The sequence below is a fragment of the Spodoptera frugiperda genome, chromosome 20 (genome assembly GCF_023101765.2).
Source record: "Spodoptera frugiperda isolate SF20-4 chromosome 20, AGI-APGP_CSIRO_Sfru_2.0, whole genome shotgun sequence".
Taxonomy (NCBI): Eukaryota; Metazoa; Arthropoda; class Insecta; order Lepidoptera; family Noctuidae; genus Spodoptera; species Spodoptera frugiperda.
Genome location: NC_064231.1, coordinates 8824633 through 8841218, shown reverse-complemented (window position 1 = coordinate 8841218; position 16586 = coordinate 8824633). Strand labels below are relative to the sequence as shown.

The 16586-nt window shown below is 38.1% G+C and overlaps 3 protein-coding genes across 7 annotated transcripts in view; 1 reads left to right on the top strand and 2 right to left on the bottom strand.

The window, feature by feature from the left end:
• Nucleotides 1-16586, bottom strand: part of LOC118281655 (calcium uptake protein 1 homolog, mitochondrial-like) — a 117460-nt gene that overhangs the window by 5533 nt on the left and 95341 nt on the right. The window lies entirely within an intron of this gene.
• LOC118281643 (D-2-hydroxyglutarate dehydrogenase, mitochondrial) lies at nt 316-9202 on the top strand. Its single transcript, XM_035602276.2, has 9 exons — nt 316-794; nt 4349-4496; nt 5020-5217; nt 5463-5656; nt 7370-7538; nt 7616-7745; nt 7823-7979; nt 8278-8443; nt 8805-9202. The coding sequence occupies exons 1-9, from the start codon at nt 693-695 to the stop codon at nt 9062-9064; spliced, it is 1524 nt and encodes a 507-aa protein (XP_035458169.2). The 5' UTR covers nt 316-692; the 3' UTR covers nt 9065-9202.
• Nucleotides 9198-16132, bottom strand: LOC118281644 (polyadenylate-binding protein-interacting protein 1). 5 transcript variants are annotated; one of them, XM_035602279.2, is made up of 8 exons: nt 15808-16132; nt 15297-15511; nt 15047-15199; nt 14223-14441; nt 13984-14088; nt 12188-12377; nt 11231-11369; nt 9198-11114 (listed from the first exon to the last, which is right to left on the bottom strand). In XM_035602279.2, the coding sequence occupies exons 1-8, from the start codon at nt 15932-15934 to the stop codon at nt 11015-11017; spliced, it is 1248 nt and encodes a 415-aa protein (XP_035458172.1). In that variant the 5' UTR covers nt 15935-16132; the 3' UTR covers nt 9198-11014. The 5 variants fall into 5 exon arrangements, with proteins under 5 accessions (XP_035458172.1, XP_035458170.1, XP_035458171.1 ...); XM_035602277.2 differs by having other exon boundaries at nt 15047-15214; nt 15808-16131; XM_035602278.2 differs by having other exon boundaries at nt 11231-11354; nt 15047-15214; nt 15808-16131.

Here is a 16586-nt window from a genome sequence, read left to right as displayed (position 1 = left end):
GCATGGCAAGCTTTAATTATATTTTATGTGTACGGAACCCGATGTACCGTTCATCTGCGGCATTTGTTTTGTTATTTTTATGACGTCAGTAAATTAAACTGATAGGAAGAGGTCCATTTGTATGTTAATTATTTTTGTAATGTAATGACTATCGTTCTAGAGATAACCTTTGCTGTTATTTTCTTACAGCATAGAATATATTCTTAGGTATCTAAATACTCAGTATAGTGGATCCGTGGATCTTCATTATTATTATGTCTAATTTATTTTTATTTGTAGATGTAGTAGCAGTAAGACCTACCAAACCTAGACATACCTACTACGCCGCAACACGACTACACAACTGTTTACCCGATTACGTAACCGCGTAACTCTATGTAATCAAAATGATTTGGCTTCGAGCGAGTCATGTTTGACTATTTATATTCGTATGTTCTCTTAGACCCGAAAAAAACTAATAAATATTATCTTTCTCTCTCAAAACTTGGTTGTAACTTGTAAGACTTTCCTACTCGTAATAAACAAAACAATGTTTACGATGTGTTTACGTATCTAAACGAGCTCTTCGTTATCTAATATCATACAATCTATGCAGGTTTGAAATCTACGGAGTTTATTTATCAGTATCATTTTTAATTCTGTGTGAGGCACTACTGTCGCTTTGTGCGTGGGGTGAATTAATTTATTTCGAAATGATAAAATCATTGGCGTCGTTTGTGAAGTTAGTAAACAAAAATAATGTGTTTTTGGAACAAGTTAGATATGCGTCACAAGCACTGCCGCAGTTATCTTCGGTAAGAGTTAATTTATTGTTATGTAAATTAAACCTATTGGCATTAACACTGCATTAAAAACATAACAGATAGCTACCTAGTTATTTATTAGGTACGAATGTTTGTATTGCAGGTATGTTGTGGGTAGGTTAATGTTTGTATATGACTTCGTAAACATATGTTGTGTTGTTGAGCACCTAAATATGTATGTTCCAAATGAACGTATAGTACAAAAAGCTGGCTACGGGTAGGTACTTATAATGCTACAGGGTATACGGGTGTACAATAGACCGTACCAAATTAACATTGAATTCATGTACGCAGCTAATTTACATAGCAAATGTACGAAAACAGATAGCGTTTAACTCTTTATGATATATGCTATAAAATATTTAGTCCTCACAGGTTGAGCATTTATATTTATCTCGTCTTAATTTAAGTTGACTACCTACTTCGGTGCTCCATTCGCAATAGCAACAACCGTAAGCTAAGTGAGGGTTTGTGTTCGATTCCTGATTGAGATGAAACATAACAGTCAGCCCCGGATCTACATTTCTTTTTTGCCGGGGCAAAAATTGAAAAATGCCGCCCCCCCCCCCCTACTTATGTTTATTTTCACCTTTATCATCCATATAATTCTAATATCCCAACTTCCTTGGTAACGTCTCTTCATCTCTTTTATGTCTTGATGGAACCTCTCTCCCTGTTCCTCGCTGACAACTCCAAGATTTTCGGGAAAATAGACAATATGGGAATCCAGAAAATGAAGTGAAGAAGAAAAAACTGTTGTCAGTTTTTTTTTATAATTTTGGACCATCTTAGCTACAATTTCTTTGTAATTTGAAGACTTGATATTTCCAAGGAGATCATCTATGACTTCTATGAATGAACTCCATGCTTCAGATTCATCCTGGGTCATTGTATTCTTGAACAATCTATCCGATTTTAAAATTCGAATTTGAGACACAACAAAAATTAATTCCTTCTTTAAGTTTAGCTTGAGAAAGTGCAGGAAATTTGTCGCGTAGGTATTTAAAGCAGTTACATACCTTGTTTATTTGAACTAATGCATCACGCTGCACATTTTTTGTCCCAATACAAGTCTTTCTCTGAGTGGCCATTCTTTCTTATTGTAATGTAAATTTCGTGCTCGACTATCCCACTCGCACAAAAAACACGGATACTTTGTAAATACAGACTGCTGACCCAAAAGCAACTATATACAGTATTTTAAGGTCTCCACAGAGTTGCCAACAATATTCGCTATACTTTATTTTATTTAGCAACAGCTCAAGATTCTCGTACGTTTTTTGAGATGCACGGAGTGAGCAACAGGCACCGAGCCATAGGTTGTGCAACAAGACACCCTTCAGACTTCCCTTAGAAGAATCAATAAATGACCTCCATGATGTGGAATCGTAATTATCAGCTCCCAGTTTCATGACTACTTCAGGAATATTATTACAAAACACCAGTGAACCCTCTTGAGAGAAATAGTCCGCGAACTCTTTTTCATAATGCCTGCCTGTTCCTGGAGCCAAAGGATTTTTGTCTTTCAGTCGTGATCCTAGGATTTGTGCAGCATCCTTTGATAGACCCAAATCTCTCACTACGTCATTTAATTCAACTTGGCTAAACTGTTAAGGTTGGCCTATATCAGGATTGAATTCATCTTCATTGGTTCTTCCGTTTGAACTTTCATCTGATGATTGCTGTTGGATGGTGGGAAGAAAAGGTGGAGGAATCGGAGGAGTTTTTTGTAAGTATGTCATGGAGACACTGTCATGGAGAGAGATCGACGAGGAAGTTTTCGAATATAGCTTCATCTCTTTGGCACTCACGGTAACCAAACGCGTGCTGCCCCGATCTGCGATTCCTGTAGGCGAGCAAGAGCCAGGCGCGTATTTTGTACTATGCCTACGCGCCTAGCGAATAATAAAATCGTACGATCTCCGGGGAAGCTGCGAACTTCCTTGCCGGATTGCCGCCATGGGATCTGGAGGCAAAGGTGCTCGCGCGCGTCTTTAGATTGCACGCCGACTCGCGTCGCCGGGGCGAAACTCCGCTGCCGCGGCAGATTAGTGCGTGGCGGGACGAGCTCCGGCGTGATCTCATGGTTGAATGGCAGCAACGACTGTCGCAACCGAGGGCTGGGCTCGCTGTCATTGCAGCGGTAAGTCCCCTCTTTGAGGAGTGGCTTGAGAGGCGCCACGGCGTCCTCACCTACCGCCTGACGCAGGTGCTTACCAGACATGGGAGTTTCGGTAGGTTCCTGTTCCTTATTGGGCGGGAGGAAACGCCCGGGTGTCATGACTGTGCGGACCGCCCGGAGGACACGGTGAAGCATACGGTGGCGGTGTGCCCTGCATGGGCTGAGCACCGCCGTGTCCTCAGGGATGTGGTCGGCGACGGTGACCTCTCGCGTCCGGCATTGGTTCAGACCATGGTGCGGAGCGAGGGAGACTGGGATGCCATCTCCTCCTTCTGCGAAGCAGTCATGCTAGCTAAGGAGGAGGCGGGGCGCGTGAGAGAACGAACCTCTTCACGCCCCAGCCGTCGCGAGAGACACTCCGGGCGTCGGGGATCGCGTGACGATCTCCGGCCACCGTAAGTGCGGGTTTGCGGACGGCGAGCAAGGGTAGCTCGCCGCCCAACCAGAACCAGACCCGTGCGTGCGGCGCGTCGCCTTCTGCGCGCGCCTCAAAGAGCCATCAGACCACCACAGATGGGGCCCAGTAGGACTGATGCCTAATCCGGAGCTGCGGACTACCTAGCGGGTTTACCGGGGCTCCGGCTCGACGGACAGGTGTAGGAACGGGGTGGTTTTTAGTCAGTAAGAGTCTGACACTCCCTCTCGCTTTGCCCAAGGCGGGAGAAGTCATTGGATGATTTTCCACTCTTAAAAAAAAAGCGAATAATAAAATGTTCGTGAAGCACGTCCCATTCTGCGCTCAGGGTATCGGTCAAGTTGATATGGCCATGAAATTTCTGTACTTGTACTATATTTATTCCGTGGTCAAAATTAAATAAATGATGAGTGGTCCACTGGTCCGTGTAGTGTGAATTTGGCCGCCCCCTGAATTTGCCGCCCGGGGCATGGGCCCCGGCTTGCCCCCCCTAGATCCGGGGCTGATAACAGTTCATTTGTGAATGTATAAATACAAGATAAGACAGGATCCATTTTTTATGGTAAAAGCCGGTAAATGAGTAGACGGATCACCTGATGGTAAGTAATCACCGCCGCCTATGGACACCCGAAACACCAGAGGCGTTGCCGGCCTTTTGAGGGTTAGGAATTTAATGGGGAATTGCTGATTGGTATTTTGAGTGGAGGGTTACCAATGCTAGACTTTAGCTGAGGATGTTACTGTACCTAGTTAACTACCTAGTTTAGAGACCAGCATAAATAAAATAGGGATGATGACGGCCTATGAAAAATAAAAATATATTTAGTCCGTTAGTTAGGTAATGAAAAAATATTAGACTCGTATTTTTATTGTGTATTTAAAAAATAATCTGCAAGACGGACATTAATATAAAAATTAGTCATCTATCCTATTGTCCCTTACTTTTAGGAAAAATACAATATCCATAGAAAAGACTTCGGTAGAATCGAGTCATCAGACGTGGATTACTTCCGATCCGTACTTGGCCCAGATCGAGTGCTGACTGAAGAAAGTGATGTTTTACCTTACAATGTAGATTGGATTAAAAATTGCAGAGGTAAGTTCTAAGATTCTGTTTTCAAAATTTCATAATTAGACCATTCGTTAGTCGAGTTGTCGCAATTACTGAAACAAGAGGTCTCGAGTTAAATTCATGAGTAGATGAAGGTGGAAATTAATATGGACACGATAGCGTATATCGACTAACTTTAATATTGATAAGATGCAGAGTAGGTAATGTCGTAAACGAAAACTTTTTGCACACGCTCCAAAAAGAAAAGTGGAGCTGACGGGCACAAAATCTGCTGGAATTTTGTGTGCAAAAAATGTGTCGTCAGGTCCTATTTAAAACAATGCCGTGTGCATAACTAAATGAGCTATTTATCTACGATAAACAAAGTAACTTACTTAAATAATGCCCGATAATCGTAAATTGTTATGTCATTCTTACTCTTTTGATTAAATATTGAATAAAAAAATATTGTAGCGATCTTAAGAGGCCGGATATAATGTAATTTTAAGGGTACCTTTTTACTTAAGGAGGTATCGTATCTACTGACTTATTTAAGCTTAATTTTCAGGTCAATCAAAAGCTGTACTAAAACCAAAAAGTACGGAGGAGGTTTCAACGATCCTCAAGTATTGTAACGAGAGAAAACTGGCAGTATGCCCACAGGGTGGCAACACCGGGCTCGTTGGTGGATCCGTGCCCGTATTCGACGAAATTGTGATAAGTTTTTCACTAATGAACAAAATCATCGACCTCGATGATCTCTCAGGTTCACATACTTTAATTTACTTATTTTTTTGCATACTTCTCTTTTGGTCTAATGGGTCTAGTACCTACCTATATAGTTGCAAACTCCACTGATATGTTAAGCACGAGTTCCCAGGTTCGATTACGGGTCAATAATGTTACGATACGAAAAGGGTTATATTCTCGCACGAAACAACTGTAATCCAAAAATGGTTGTGTGTGTTGTGTATGTTAATTTGTATGTTTGTAAACGCATCCACTTTGCAGGAGCCTTAGTCTGTGAGGCTGGTTGTGTTCTGGAGAATTTAGACAACTATGTTCGCGAACGAGGGCTTATAATGCCCTTGGATTTGGGTGCAAAAGGAACATGTCACATTGGTGGGAATGCCAGCACCAATGCAGGCGGCTTGAGGTTACTGCGATATGGTAACCTGCATGGATCTATATTGGGTGTAGAAGCAGTAAGTAAGATCTTTGAATCATTGTAACATTCTTTTATTGTATTTATTTTGTACATAAGGTAAAGCATATGGGTGTTTGCTTTCTTCATCGGGGTTGTGACTCGTGACCACTCTTTTACAGCATTTTCTCTCGCATGACCTTTTTTTCCATCTGCGATAGTGGAATGTACAGCGTTAGTAGCCTACTGCCTAATTCTTATAGGGTGGCTAGTAATTAATGCTAGGATATTTATTTAGGTTACACCAGCCACGGTAATGTCTAATACCTACACCTTCAGATTTAACTATGCAGTTTTAACTGTGAAGTAAGGTGTGCAGCGTGCATTACATTTCTATACATTAATAATTGGTCATGGAACACAGAAATTAGATACCGTGTTTATTTTTTGATAATGCTATAACGAAAATTGTTGCGTACGTCATATCTAATCCTCACTAAAAACGTTGATTTAACAACTGCATGCATAAGTATAGCGATGACGTAATCCACACCGATCGATGCAGGCTGTTATGTGAACAGTGTACTTATTAGAGATCCGTGGAGCATAACACCTAATACATAGCTAGCTAGGTAGTCAGATAGATAGACGCAGTGAATTTTAGTAAACTGGTTTATTTTATTTCTTACGTACGGTACGAAAACCTGTTTTTGAAAGAAGCAATAAAAACTATAGGTATGTAGGTAATTTAGGTAAACATATTTAGATACATCTATCAATTTTTCCTGAGAAATACCACCTTTCAAGGTCAGAGTGGATAGGTACTTTCTAAGTCTGTGTGCTTCATCTTCGGGCCACATCTTCGCTTTGCCGTTCAGGCAGAAAGCGGGTTGGTGGCCAAACGCAGATTTATTAACGCTAAAAAAAATAGGCAATTAATGATTTTCATCTATTCCAAATTCAAATTCTTTATTGCTTTCCTTAATGTGAACAATTAATGACCCTGTGGGGCACGCGCATTTGAGGACTTATGAGTACCTTATCTAGATATGGGTACATTTAAGTAATCTATACCTACATATAATAAAAGTGTAATGTAGAAGTGTTTGTTCTGTACATTGAAAGTGTAACTAGGGAGATACCGAACCCAAAAATACCTATTTAACTCGGAAAAGGTCACATTGGTACTTGTCATTGGTAGGTTTCAAACCCGTCTCTACTCTCACTAGGTACTCTTACACATATCTTCTAAATTGTATTTGATAGATAAATTAAAGTTACTTTATGTGTATTCTGCTGTTATCTAAACCGCCGGTTATTTTCCATAAGTTCGATTGTAATGGCTCAGTAATGTTCTCAGTGTGAGGTAAGGAATAAACCGGTTTCATTAAATTCTAAAACCAATGCCTGTAGGTACCTACTGTCGTGTATCAAGTGACATTATGTGAAAGGCAGATGTGAGAAACCTGATAGTCTCAAATATTTGAGCGTCAATCGGCTGAAAGAAAAATGTCCTCAGGGATAATTTGAGATGGCCAAATTCATCCAGTGGTCTACCACTGCAATTGGTCGTGGTCGGTACCTATACCGACCTACCTTAGATAGGCACCAAGACAAGATAGTATAGGTATTAGAAAAGAGCACATTTATATTTTGCAATCCTATTACAAAATTTAATAAGTACAGGAAATACAGGTACAACCTAGCCTTTAACATATCCAGAGTCCCTATAACTTTTTACCTACCAAGAAATAAATCTTTCTCTCCGTTCTAGGTAAAAGCTGATGGCACAGTCATAGATTGTCTCAGATCGCTAAAGAAGGATAACACAGGGTATCATTTGAAGCATCTCTTCATTGGATCTGAAGGGACCTTAGGGCTGGTCACCAAAGTTGCTTTACATTGCCCGGTGCTCCCGAAGTCCGTTAATTTGGGCTTCTTTGGTAAGCTTTTTAAATTCGAACTATTTTGTCGAATCGTAGGTACTAAGCTCTAATTATACCTAATTTAAATCTTCCAGGTGTGAAAAACTTTGAAAATGTCCTAAAATTATACAAGAGCGCCAAATCTAAACTGGGTGAAATCCTATCAGCTTTTGAAATGGCCGATTTTGATTCAATAAACGTTACCTCTAAGAATCTGAAGTTACCGTAAGTTCCCAAAAAACACAACATCATACATATTTAGATTCCCAATAGTGTTATTAAAGATTTTTGTTCATCCTTAGAAACCCTATTTCGGATTATCCGTTCTACGTATTGGTAGAAACACATGGAAGTGAAGAAGCTCATGATGGTGAGAAGCTAACACGGTTCCTAACTAATGAGATGGAGTCTGGGCTTATTTTGGATGGAACTGTTACCTCGGAGCCCGCTAAGATGCAGGTAATATTCCTGCAAAATAAGGACTTATGCTTTAAGATTAAGGTGTTTTACCTACTGGACAACTTTACTCTTTACATCACCCTTTTCCTAAATAGGTCATTAGGCTTAAAAATTGTAACAGCTTTGTTGATCGAGTAAGGAAAATGTCTCAGATAAGATTCCCGGGTTGGATAAAGTTTTATTGGGAGCATTACTTTATTTACGCATACCTCTTCGGGGATCAAAACACATGACATTGTTGTTATGTAGATCTCAAATAGCTATTGTCTTCTAAATAATATCATATCTTTGTTTGCAGACAATCTGGAACCTACGTGAAAGTATAGCGGCAGCGGGTCTAGTCGGCGGCTATGTATTCAAATATGATGTGTCTATACCGTTGAAGAATTACTACGATCTCGTGCCCATATTGAGGAAAAGACTTGGGGATAAAGCCATTAAAGTTTTCGGCTACGGACACGTTGGTTAGTACTATCTGAATAAACAACTCACTTTATGTTTTGTGGCGGCGGCTTGTCGTTCTACGTGGAGGACTAAGAGGGAGGACGTAGTTCAACAGTGGACGTCTTCCGGCTGATGATGATGATTTGTAAAAACTTCTTATAAGTTGTTTACATATTTTAATGAGCATGAATATATGTATTCGTATGTTTATCTACCTAACTAATTAAAGTAAACATTGTTTGTGTCGCTCAATAGTATGTGTATACTTACCAACGTGTACGTAGGTTTCAGACAATAAATAGCGAAATAAAAGTTGTGGTGCTAAATGGGTCTTCGCACCTTTATCGGCAACGCGTAAACTTATTACATTTCGTATTCCAGGTGACGGAAACATACACATTAATGTAACAGTACCACAATATACCAAAGAAGTTTCGTCTATGCTAGAGCCGTTCATCTTTGAAGAGGTGAGCAAACTGAACGGCTCCATCAGTGCAGAACATGGTATCGGCTTCAGAAAACCCAAGTACATTCATTATAGCAAGGACCAATCTGCGCTAGGACTGATGAAGGACCTCAAACAACTCATGGACCCTAACGGGATACTTAACCCTTACAAGGTCTTGCCTGATCATATTTAGAGTGTCATTCAAAGGCATATCTTAAGTACATTACAATAATAAAGATAACAGGGTTGCGTAATATGCTATAACACTCAAGTGCAAGTCGCGTTGATAACGCTCGCACCTAAAGATACGAATAAAACAAAACAAATATTATTTAAATGACTTTTATTAAAATATCCATTTATTCTTATAACATCCATAATATCACTGCAACAAAAATACAATGGAATATTATAAACATTTTCCTAATTGCTTCAAATAAATAAATGTTGTATTCCATAAATATATTCGAAAAAGGTTCAATATAATTAGCACAAATGGCTTAGTTTAGCAGGTAGCTTATTATTGCTTTGTAAATTATTTAACTCTATAGATCACTGTAGTCTATCGATCGGCAATTAGGTAATCATCGGGTTTAAATCCACACTCAAGGCAACTGACACACCGTCTCACTCACTTCAAATAGGCAAATATAATTACAACAACACACGACATTAGTGTAACGAATTTGGCAAAACATATTGTTCTACACCACATTGATAAACCATTAAAAGTTAGGAGGAAATGCAACTGGAAGTATCGATAGAACAACTTCAAATGCTAGTTGTCGTAGTCTAGTTACTTACATAGATCTTGTTTAAAGAGTAAAATGACAAATTGTGTAAAATGCAAACAAGTCAAATGTTTCAAATGACTCAGTATTTGTATTGAATGGAAATGAATGATAGATTCCAAATGAAATAAAAATCTAAACTAAAGAAATTTGTGCCAAACAATGTATTAAGCAATAGTCTTGATTGTATTTTTGACTGCATCTCACCTAAAGTAGGTAAATCAATTAATAATTTCATTAAATCATAATAAGTAATTCATCAGTAAAATGGACATAATGTCATTTAAGTAAATAAAAAAATTTCAGCCTTCTAACTTATGCAATATTATTATGTAACATTTTTTCTCCAGTTGGCATTGCTTACAATGGAATGGAAGTAATTAGCCTTATTTTTTGCATAAAGAAGGTATATTTATTTTACTTAGGTTTATTTCAACATTTTCTGTATTTTTGAGGAAATGTGAAGAAACCCCAAAATTAATGCAATGTTTTCTTCTATAATATGAAATAGAAAAAAATATGGAGAAATAATGAGATCACTAAACATTAGGTAATAGACGAAATGTAAACAAGAAAATGGCTCTAAAATATGGCCGTCAAATTTAGTGGTGGGAACTAGTATACATAAAATATATTAGCAGCTTAACAATACAAGAAAACAACAGTATCTTTTTCTTTAAATAAAACACTTAGTTACCTATACTTGTTTACATTTAGTCCATGTGATACAAGTCGAATGTGTTTACGTATAACATTGAATTGTAATAACTGGGCAATTTAAGATGCAATATATATACTCAATAACTCATTATCCTAATAAAAAAAAACATTGTATTTCGCCTGTACGTAAACACAAGACCCTCCGGAACAACAGACCAAAAGATTAAAATATCACACTAAAAGTAAAAATTATAAGACTGTTTTTTTTTTAATTATTCTAGTTTGGTCATACACAAAGGCGTATCTAAAATAAAAAAAAGAAAGCTTTAAGTCGGTACATATCCTGATACTTAAATCACTACGATGGAGCACCTAAAAGTAAGTGTTTGTGGCCCTTAAGTAGGTAAGGTGGAAAACTGTTAGCAGGAGTATTGATAACAGTCGCGTAGTCTGTCGTGCTGGGACACCGCCGCGACCTCTGGCCGCCCGCGGTGTAGTCGTACGCGCCAAGCTCTTACATCAATCTCATTAAAATCGTTGATAGATGGCTACGAAATTGATCGCTCCCATTAAATCTTTTTTATACTTTTATATATTTTATATTTTTTTTATAGTTTTTCACCATTGTCCTAGCATAGTAGACGCAATTTGGTCTGTGCCCCGCGAGGGAAGGGGCGCGTCGCAACGTGCGGTTATCGTTTGATTTGATTAGACATCTTGAGGAACTCCAAGAAGCCAGCCTGCATTTCAGCGTCCATGCCGGTGTCCCACGCGTCGTTTTCGAGCTCCTCACTATAATAAACGAATTTTTGGTATAATATATGCTAGACCTATTCAAAATGGTACTTCTCTTGAAATCTTAAGAGAAATGTTCGATATTTTTACTAGTGTAGATATAGGTCACTCACAGTATATCCTCATCGAGAGCGACGTTCTTGCCAGGCGGCAGGTTGCTTTGCAGGAAGGCTCGTTCCTCCGCCGTCAGCGTGTGCCCATCCGCCAGGTAACCACCGTCACTCGGACCGCTCTCTACTTCACCATTCATTACTGTCAGAATACAACTTAAGCTACCAAAGTCGGGGACAATTTAAGCTCAAAAGTATTCCGATTTCATTACACAATAACATTATACATATGTCGGCTGATAGTCAATCGTGAGTAAAGTGTTAATGTATTGTATTCAATTAGATAGAAAATAGAAATGTGATTAATTTACATCTGAATATGATTAATTAACATGGCGTCGATCGCTTTCCCTAAGTTTGTTTACGGTACGGCTTCATTCACGTGCATAGTTTGTGTCGCCCGTTACAGTCGACGGGAACGAAGCACGTGGCGAGCCTATCGAAGTGAGAACAAACGTGACTCAAGCCGTACTCAATGTAAACGTGAACACTACCCACGCAATTAATTTAAGTCCTGAAGGAAACTGCTTTACAAGTAAACTATTGTACAAAAAGAAATAAGCCTGGAAACGCTAACAATTGAAAATGGAAAAAGACATTGACCTAAGTATTTAAATTGAGCTGAATAAAATTAGCATGTTCAACGTCGTAATGTGGGTGCCTAAACACGACCGAAATGTACAGTAAATTCGTAGGCAACATGACACAGGAATAGGAATTTAGAAAATTCTTTCTGTAATTTGAATGTATAAACAATTGTCAGAGGAAGAATCAGCATATTACTGTATTTTTGGACAACTTGGTTACAATAAAGCTGTTAATGAACAATTATTTTTCTTTAAATTCAACTAGCATTGACAGCACAGAAATGTTAATGTATGGGACTAAGCATATCCTTGTCTCTATTGTGCTCTGTATTTCAAACTTAAAGAACCATATGTTGGCGCTATATATCCTCACCGGGGTAGTTGTACCGGCGGCGCAGCTCTGGCGGCGGCACGGGCACGGGCTCGGGCTCGGCCGTGCCCCACCGCGCCGCGCGCAGCTCCACCACGCCGCGTACGCACGCCAGGGACGAGCGCCGCTTCAGCCGCTCGAACGCAGCGTGCATACCCGACTGACAATCCGCGTCCAGCGCTATACCTGACAGCTGAAACATACATTTTCATTGTAGAACTTGTTTCCATGATTTCTTTATTCATACATCAACACACGTTTTTGTAGACAGAAACTATAGAGCACCACTTATCATGGTATACTGGTAGTTCTTAACTCCCAATATAATCATGCTCTTGGCTTCATTTGACAATACCATCTCCGAAGTAATCTACATAACATAGTCTGCTTCGGTGACCTTAGTGAGCTATTGAAATCCATAATTTATTTGTTTTTCAAAACTGGCTAGGTAATGGCGTTATTTGCAAGCTTGTAAGTTTGTTGACCCGGCAAATAGATAACGTACCTATTGCCCAACAATCGAGTGTACTTGTGCAAACTAAGCACACGAGTTTTTGTATCCACCCATTTAAGTTAGGAATGATGGGCCCATTTCATTAGCAATAACTAACAGAGATCATGAGTACAAACATAGCTGCATAGGATTGGATTCTAATATGGCTTATTAGTCACCATCTCTCATTTTGATTCACATTTGATTTTTATCATACTTAATATAGTTTAAACTCATGCAAAGGTGCATCGAAAACTAGTATCATCGCGAATCGCAGAATATCTTGCGGAAGGTACGACAAAGAACCTTCAAGGCCACCTGTTGATATTTTATTATTCCACATAATTATTATCTGCTCGATATTAAAGTTGAGTGACCCCACTACGATTGCTATGACGATAATGTTTGCTTTTGAATATGTTCCACGTGAATAATGATTAAAAATAAGTTTGTGAATAAAACTAATCAACTGTACAAGTATATCGTTCGACTACAAAAATTATAGCTGTTGAGACAAAAATGTAAATGACTAGACAGGTCTGAGAACCGCCGAGTCGTAGATGTAAAGATTTTTTATCAATTCAACAGAAATAATGAAATGCTTTTCCTCAAAATTTGATTTGACTACCATAATGATATTTTTAATTTCCTGTTTGTGATATCGAGAATGTTGCTTTTGCTTCTTCATGAACAGTCAGTTTCATTGTTGATTTAATTCGCATGAAACGAGCCGTGAAAAATGTCAATACACAAAATGTGCAAGTTGTTCTAATTTCACTTCGTCCTGTCTTTATTGCGTGTTACACAAACATCAGTTTTCGACGGCAATCAGCGTTTTATTCGTTTTTACCATTTATAAAATCGCTTTCAAATAGTGCATGAATACGGGAATTATTGGAACGTTCTAGAATTAACATTAATGTTAATAATTTAGTACTTAGTCAATCGAAAATTGGTTAATTGGCGCTAATATTAATTGCAATAGTTGCTTAGTATCATCAGTCTATGTTTTGACGTCTAAAATAATACTTTGATGACGTCTTCAGCATTCTACAAGTTTTAGATCTAACTATAGATCTAAAACTGGTAGATTTAGTTTATTATTTCATAATTGACGATTATTCGCGCATCAACTGCAATGGTCGTGTCGTGGCTTAGTTTCCCCACGGAATAAATATTTTGTATGATTTCAGTTACGACTTTGTGTTACATTTAACACAAGTGTCAACAATCATCAAAATGTGTACCTTAACAAAATTCACAACATAAAGGAAAACCTAGTAAAAAAACAATAAAAGAAACCTACTTTGAGCAGTTGACAGACAGCTTTGATGTTTACTTCCTTGTCCGTGTCGAGCAAATGCAGCAATACTTTGCACAAACTTTCTCCTAGAGTCTTGATTCTTCCTCCCTGTGAATAGAATACAAGTTTATATTCGTAACTGAAGCATTTACCTAAACTCTTGGCTCAATAGGTAAACAACAATCACAACAGATTTAAATAAACATAATTTTCCTTATAATTGTGATGAGAGGAATACCAACCTGGCTATCTTCCAGTTGTGTGTAAATCTCAGCTAGGAACATTGCGAACCCGCGCATGTTCTCCTCTGATGTCTCCAACCCGCTGATGATCTTGTTCTCCTCAGTAGAACACCTCTCCAACAAACAGGCGCGGAAGGTGGACTCCTCCGGCGGCGATACGGAATCGTACATCGAGCAGAGTCTTGCTCCATTATAACGGAAGTTAGGTTCAGCTATCGACTGCCATAATAAAATAAAGAATATACATGCTTTTCCACAAAATATTACAAAAAACGCCAATACACACACATTACATGAGATATGATTCATATTTTCTTAATTAGTTACTGACTTTGATTAATTTTTCAAGTAGTAGAGATCATGCGGATTTATTGTAAATGTGCTTTCACCAAAACTCCACAAGGAGGTAGCAGTTTATTAAAATGTTAGTTCATTCTCTTTCTTCTAATTAAATTGTATGTTATAGATTTAAATCATATGAATAACCATAGCAATTTATATAGCAACTTACTATACTCATTCACTTACAGACTCCATACAAGTCAAAATTTACCTATATAAAGCAAACATACAAAAACATAGGTTAAAAAAGCAGATGTAAATGAACATTGTTAAGTTTGTTAAGTAAACATGATGGAAAAGTTGCAACAGTCTCAGATTCCCTACACATCAATAAAATGTTTATCTAATCTATTGCTTATGCTAGGTTTATTAGTTTTACCAAATCAATAACACATATCATGCTTATTAGTTATAAACATTACAGATAAGTAAGCAACAAATATTAAGAACATTATTAAAATGGCGACTATGTCGAATTATACCTGATTCACAATAGCTTCAACTAGAGGCCTAGTGTAGTTCACATCATGTAGGGTTGTTGCAAAGGCATCAACCAATGGTCCACACAGAGTGTCAAATTTACCAGGATCAAATGTTATCTCACACATCACTGTTATCAGGTTGGCTATGTTCTCCTGCGGAACGGCAGACTGCTCAATAAAATCGGGTTAATATTTTTGCATATATGAACACAAAACAAATTCACAGATTTTAATATTTGAATATACAAACCCGTAAATCCATATTCTCAGCTTCATCAAGTGAATAAGACATTTCTTCTAAGTTGTAGGGATTTTGATCCTGAGCTTGACGAAGCCGACCTTGCACAGAGAACCGTTGAGGTCTATAAGATGCAGGATCCGGTGTGTATGTCGGTACATGCCGGGTGTAGTTAGGCGGGTACCATTCCTTGGCATCGGCCGACAATTTTGATTTTGAAGGTTCCACTGAAACAAAAGTGTTTTGATGAGTTAAACATGTTCGATTATATAAAAAATTACAGTTGCATACCAAAACTAGTTGACCCAAAAACGAATTATAGCTTCGTAATCGATTATAAGCACGGCCAGCAGACTTTGTCAAACCACGGCGACGTCATTAGAAATGAAAATCCTTACTTTCACCTGAAGTATTATAATTACGAAGAACGCAGTTATAAACTGGCCAAGTATGACGACGTCACACGGCACAAGTTCGGTGTGGGAAAGTGTGGTATTCATCAAATTCGTTGTTTTGGTTTTACCTTTTGATTCCTCGGTAGCGGATTCCTCTGCAACGATCTTTGGCCTACGGAGCTCCCGTGGCTGATTATCGGGTTGCTGCCATCCGCGGCCTCTGCCTCTAGGCCCTCCGATGTCACCGTTATTCATTTCAATGCAGATTTCACGACAACGATTCGATATATTGCGTTCTCTGACTTCTATCCATAAATCACTAAAATATAAATCTAAATCTAGTTCACTTTTAATAGGTTCGACAGATTCGACACGTAAACAAAGAAAAATATACTTCGCTACTAATTTCACGGCACAACCTCCATGTTACTTTTGAACGAAGGAGATAGATAGATTTTTTTTAGCAACTTTAGTTGTATTGACACAAAGGTATTTAATCCATACAGCCAATACGTTTTTGGATAATTATTGCACAGAATTATTTTTTATGATAATAAATTAAACTAGTAACAAAAGTCATTGCTGTAACTTAATATTCTAATAGGAAAATGAAAATAGCTCATAAGTTGTTTAGTATTTTATTGAAACACTTACATAATTGTTTGTTGTACTCTATTTATTAATCTAAACTAATTATAATAACGCTAAAGAGCTTGTTTCTTTGAACCTCCGGAAACACTAGTTAGAATTTGAAAATTTTATATTGGATAGTCGAATTAATAAAAGTTATCAAACATTACCTTCGCGTCGATACTATAAATAGGATCAGAACAGCGCGCAGCGAGTGAAACTGCGCGGAAGGTAGTATTTTATACAAATCAATAAATATAGAGGAAATACAAATCTA